Source organism: Drosophila nasuta, unplaced genomic scaffold (genome assembly GCF_023558535.2).
Source record: "Drosophila nasuta strain 15112-1781.00 unplaced genomic scaffold, ASM2355853v1 ctg32_pilon, whole genome shotgun sequence".
Classification (NCBI taxonomy): domain Eukaryota; kingdom Metazoa; phylum Arthropoda; class Insecta; order Diptera; family Drosophilidae; genus Drosophila; species Drosophila nasuta.
In genome coordinates, this window is record NW_026869516.1 from 267,155 (window position 1) to 273,093 (window position 5,939).

The 5,939-nt window shown below is 45.9% G+C and overlaps 2 protein-coding genes across 2 annotated transcripts; both read right to left on the minus strand.

Annotated features, from left to right (window-relative positions):
• Positions 1-856: 856 nt before the first annotated feature.
• On the minus strand, positions 857-2,461 carry LOC132797920 (uncharacterized). Its single transcript, XM_060809673.1, has one exon. It carries the CDS (start codon positions 2,459-2,461, stop codon positions 857-859), a length of 1,605 nt encoding a protein of 534 aa, XP_060665656.1.
• Positions 2,462-2,832: 371 nt separating this feature from the next.
• LOC132797921 (uncharacterized) lies at positions 2,833-4,520 on the minus strand. The gene is made up of 2 exons (XM_060809675.1): positions 4,260-4,520; positions 2,833-4,176 (listed from the first exon to the last, which is right to left on the minus strand). Exons 1-2 carry the CDS (start codon positions 4,518-4,520, stop codon positions 2,833-2,835), a joined length of 1,605 nt encoding a protein of 534 aa, XP_060665658.1.
• Positions 4,521-5,939: the final 1,419 nt, after the last annotated feature.

Here is a 5,939-nt window from a genome sequence, read left to right on the forward strand (position 1 = left end):
CAAAACATAAAAATGATTTAAATTAAATCATTCAATCAAAATAAAAAAAAACAAAAACAAAACAAACTAAAATTCGAATTACAAGTTATAAAAAATGATTGGAAAAGTGTAGCGCTTTCGCACAAAACAAATTAAAATTTACACAGGCGAAAACGAAGTTGAAGTTTAAATAAACAAATAGAAAAATGAAAGTGCAGTTTCGTTAAACACAAATAAGTTAAAATATGTAAATGGTGCACCACAAAACAAGAAAATTAAAATTACATCTATCACTTATGTCTGAATACTAATGGAAACAATTGCAACGTAAAAATAAAAGTGCAGATCAATTAAATCGATTTGAAAGCGAAGCGCCAACACATATTAAAATTAAAAATAATAAATACGATCACAATCATAATAGAGTAAAACAAATTGTAAAAGTACGATTAGGAAAAATAATGAAATTGTAAAAAGAAAATATTAAAACAAGAGTGCTATAAAATTGTAAAGAAAAGTGTTGAGCTACTAAGCTTTTTGTAGTAACTTTTATTCGCAAGAATATTGTTTATAAATAAAACACGCGAATTCAAATTAAATGTTTATTGCTGTGGTACATATGTACATATATGTAACCACTTATGTTTTGGCTGTGACTTGAACACTTTCAAGCTTCGCCACCGACAAAATATACAACAGAGTAACAATTGAAAGACAAAGCAAGAGAAACAAACAATTAGCCGATCGAACTGCAAGCGATCTCTAACAGAGAGCATACAGCGCTGCCGGCAGATGCAGCGCTGCTGGTAGACGCTGTCACAGCATTGCATTAACATGCGCTGTCTGCTGCTCCCGACATACTCCCGCCGTTGAAAGCCTATCTTTCAACATCATCCTTCAGGGGCAGTAGACAGAGTTTGTTTATGGCTCTCCGGGTGCTGCCACACGTCGTCTTTAAGTCGGCAACTCGACACTCGCCGTCCTTGCCAGGGATGAGCGCCATGATACGGGCTAGCGGCCACCGAAGAGGAGGCAAATTTTCGTCCTTCACCAAGACCAAGTCGCTGACTTGGAGACGACGATCAGGAGTGCGCCACTTCGATCTTTGCTGGAGAAGAGTCAGATACTCCTCCCGCCATCTAGCCCAGAAGACCTGCTGCAACTGAGTGACACGCTGCCAACCATCCAACAGATTGTAGTCCAGCATAGTTAGGTCGGGCTCAAAAATCACGGTTGGAGGACCACCAAACAATAGATGAGCGGGAGTCAGCACATCCAAATCGTCAGGACTCTCTGAAATGGATAGCAATGGACGACTATTAATTATTGCCGCTATTTGGCAAACCAGCGTGCGAAGCTCATCGTAGTTGAGAATAGAGCGACCAACAGAGCGATACAGATGGTGCTTTACGCTCTTGACTGCTGCTTCCCATAGTCCACCAAAATGTGGGGAACGAGGAGGAATAAACTTCCACTCGATGTTGTCCATCAGGCACACCCGATGAACTGACTCCTTATGAGGATCGCTGAGGAGAAGTTTCTTGACATCATGAAGTTCATTTTTGGCCCCGACAAAGTTAGTCGCATTATCGGACCAAATCTGATTAGGCCTCTCACGAAGTGACACGAATCTTTTTAGCGCTCCCAGAAAGGCGGCAGTTGTCAAATCCTTCACCAACTCCAGATGAATAGCCTTGCTAGCAATGCAGATGAATACGCTGATGTAGCATTTGATTGGGGGTCTGTTCCGAACTTCAGATTTATAGTAAAACGGCCCGCAGTAGTCCACTCCGCTTATTGCAAAGGCACGAGAATTCAGAAAGCGTTCCTTCGGAAGGCTAGCCATAATTGGTTCGAGCACAGTGGGCTTGGCCCGGAAGCATTCGATGCAATTGCGAACAACCTTCGACACAGTTCGCAGTCCGCCAATCGGCCAATATTGTAACCGAATCTTTGCTAATAATGCTCTAGCTCCAACGTGAAGATTCTTTTTGTGATGGTGAGCGATAAGTGCCAACGTAATGGGATGGCGTCGAGGTAATATAATAGGATGGCGAGCATCGTAGGGAAGAGTTGAATTGGCTAGCCGACCGCCAACACGCAGAAGTCCAAATTGGTCGATGAACGGCAACAAAGAAGCGATTGAGCTCGATTTCTTGACGAAGCCTTTCGAACGAATCTCCTTGACATCACTCCATAAATTTGACAACTGCACCATTCGCAGTAGCAGCCATGTGCCTTTGTTGACATCTACCACGTTGAGGCCTGGATGCTTTATACGATTCACAAATTTAAACACAAACGCATATACGCGCTGCATTGAGGCAAACGTGTTAAGGTACTTGCAACGAAGAGTGATATCATCATACGGAGACGTGGCTATCATGACCTTACTACGCATTTCCAACGTTGACGACTCTAAGCAGCGTTGTGAAGGCCATTCATCTCGATTTCCAACAAGAAACTCCGGTCCATGAACCATATCTTGGACTCTGCTAAACATTCTGGAGTTGTACCTCTGGAGAGTACGTCGGCAGGGTTCAAAGCCGTGGGAACATGTTGCCATTTCATGTTGACTGTAAGATCCTGAATAGACGCTACGCGATTTGCCACAAAAACGTTGAACTTGTACGGATCATCCTTTATCCATGAGAGTACCACCGATGAATCACTCCAGCAAAAGAACTCCCCATCAAGAAAACCCAGGTTTTTAACTGCTTGAAGCAGTTTGGCCAGAAGATAAGCACCGCATAATTCCAGCTTGGGAACTGATATAGTTTTGAGTGGTGCGACTCTGGATTTAGAGCACAACAGCTGACTCTGAGAAGTGCGTCCACTGGACACTACATATACTCAAGCGCCGTAGGCCTCTTCGCTGGCATCACAAAATCCATGAACTTCGACACGGCACCCAGCAGCAAGAATAGCTCTCGGGAATGAAAGACTAGAAATGGAATTAAAGCTGCTGCACATTTCTACCCAGGCTGTGTATCGCTGCAAAGGCAAACTCTCATCCCATGTCAACTTATCCTTGCAGAGCTGCTGTAGAAATATTTTGGACTTTGTCATGACGGGTCCAAGAAGTCCTAGCGGATCATAAAATCGTGCAATTGTGGCTAAGACAGACCGCCTGCACGGCTTGGAACCAGCTTCTAAGAACGACAGCGAGAACAGCAGCCGATCCGATGAGGGATCCCACGCTAAGCCAAGAGTTTTTGTGATTTCACTACCATCGCTGAACCTCATGTACGACTCTTTCTCGTCGTCAGCTATCTCCGACAATACTTCGGCATGACTGGAACACCATTTCCTGAGTTTGAAGTTTGCACGAGCTAGAATTGCAGCGGTTTCCTGCAGCTTGACCTTAACCTCAGCAACTGAATCGCCTTCAGATATAAAATCGTCCACGTAGAACTCATTCTTCAAAGCAACAGATCCAACCGGAAACGAGCCTGCTTCATCATGCGCCAGCTGATGCATTGCACGAACCGACAAAAATGACGCTGCCTTCGTGCCATAAGTAACGGTGTCCAGCTTGAAAATCTGCAGCTCTTTATCAGGCGAATCGCGCCATAAGATGCATTGATAATAGCTATCTGCTGAAGCCATGCGCACACATCGATACATCTTGCATATATCCCCTGTTAGTGCCACCAGATATGTACGGAAGCGAAGAAGTATATGCATCAATTTGTCCTGTATAACAGGACCAGCCATCATAACCTCATTTAACGAATATCCAGTGGATGTCGCTGCCGAACCATCGAACACAACACGAAGCTTTGTTGTCGTGCTATCGGCCTTTAGCACGCAGTGGTGTGGCAGAAAATACTTGCAACGCTCAATGGGCTCAGCAGGAACACGCGACATATGATTCAACTTCAAGTATTCTTCAATACATGATGAGTATTGCATCCTAAGATCAGGATGCCGCTGCAATTTGCGCTTCAGATTGAGAAACACTAGAACACTAGACTTCATTGGCAATGTTACGGAGTATTCACCGGATGGTAGCCGAATAACATTTTTGCGACAATGCTCTTCGCAATCCTTCTGCTCCCTACTAAGCCTTGTGGCCACATACTCGCAGCTCTCGACTTCCCAAAAACGGCGAACAAGCTCATTTAGGCTGGCATCTGCTTGATCGTTACTACTTTCAGAACCCTTTGCGCTGCCATCAATGCTGTGTGCGTCGTACTGTCACCACCACCAGCAACGATCCAACCAAGGCGGGTCTTCTGAAGGATAGGCAATCCATATCCAAGGCCTATTTGTCCTACACATAACAAACCGTAGAATAGGCTTGCACCAATCAGCAGGTCCACGCGCTGCGGACGATTGAAGGCAGGATCAGCTAGCTGAATGTTGGATGGAATTGCCCAACCGTCGATGTCAATAGCAAAGTTCGGCTGGCTGTTGGTGATTGTCGATGCCACAACAGCTTGAAAGTTGACCGAGTAGTCGGTGATGCAAGAGCGCATACAAACATTGACCGTGCATCCTTCAACAGAAACGTCTGTGTCCCCGAGGCCAGAAATCATAGCATCTGATCGCGTCCGTTTTAATTGTAACTGTTGGGCTAAATTGGACGTCATCATGTGCACTTGCGAACCGGAATCCAGCAGAGCACGACAAGGAACGAACGACCCAGCACGACTCTTAAGCCAAACAACAACAGTACCCAAGAGCACAGCATCAGAACGAAGACATTGAGCAGCAAGAGAGGTGGACGCTTGAGGCTGCAAAGCGGCAGACGCATCAGCTGACGAGGCTCGTTGCGATGTCTCGAAATGTAGCAAAGAATGATGCCGCCCACCACAGTTACGGCAAGCGCCAGATGTGCAGGATCGAGTTTGGTGTCCTTTCTTCAAACAGTTAAAGCAGAGAGCGAGCTTCTTCATTTCTCTCTGCCTCAAGAAGGGAGACAAATTTGCGAAGATGGGGCAGGAGTATATGCCGTGATCAGGCGCGTCACAAAACACACAAACATTTGCTCTGCTGGGGCTAGATTGGGCCACAAACGCCTTCCTGCTGCCGTTATGGCTAAAGCTCCTTCCCACCTGTGAGTCTGCTGTGTGACTACCCATAGCGTATTGCAGAGTCTCGAGCTTCCGACATCTTTCGTCCAGAAACGTGAAGAACTCATTGGCTGTCGGCACTTTATCGGCGGCAGGGTTGTCCAATGCCCTGCTATCCTCCCACGCAGCCTGGGTTTCCATCCAGCTTTTGCAGCAGCACGTAAATAAGAATGCTGTTCGCGATTTCCTCTGGACGGCCCAGAGTCTTTAATGCCCCCATGTGAACATTTACCTTATCGCTAAACTCACGAAGTTTAGTGACCACGGATGCTCCTGCCTCCACCTTCTTGGTACCCAACAGATCCTTGATGTGCGACTGGAACACAAGTCGGTTGTTGTTGAACCGATTATCCAATATCTCCAGAGCCATACAATAATTGGGCCTCGATATCTCCAACGACCGAACTGCATCCAGCGCTGGACCAGTTAAACACGATAGCAGATGCTGAAACTTTTCAACATCATCTAAGTCGTTGTCCTTGTCAATGACAGACTCGAAAATTGACCAAAAGCTCGCGTACTCCGTATAACCTCCACCGAACGTGGGAAGTTTGAGCTCGGGTAGTCGACGTCTATTAGCGCGGGCACCGAGGCCATTAGCCGAAGGATCGATGGGCTCATCACGCCGCAATGTGGACGACCGAATCAACTGACGCTCACGACTGTCAAAATGCGCTCGAACACGCGATTTCACTTCAAGAAACCGTTCATCAAAATTGTCTCGCGTTTCACTACCGATCTCATTATAGTCGATCTCCTCTAGCGCATTCTGAGCTAAATCAAATGAAGCTTGAGCACGTTCTAATAGCTCCAATCGTACTGCTAATTCAGAAGAATTAAATGCAGCTAGCTTAACTTCGGAAAGCGACGCATCGAGTCTCA

Bases quoted from the DNA above. Each gene is read 5' to 3' on its own strand.
- LOC132797920 (XM_060809673.1), bottom strand. From the start codon at position 2,461: ATGGTTCATGGACCGGAGTTTCTTGTTGGAAATCGAGATGAATGGCCT.
- LOC132797921 (XM_060809675.1), bottom strand. From the start codon at position 4,520: ATGATTTCTGGCCTCGGGGACACAGACGTTTCTGTTGAAGGATGCACG. The intron at 4,177-4,259 runs GTAGGACAAATA...TGGTGGTGACAG, and splicing joins TATTCTACGGTTTGTTATGT to TACGACGCACACAGCATTGA.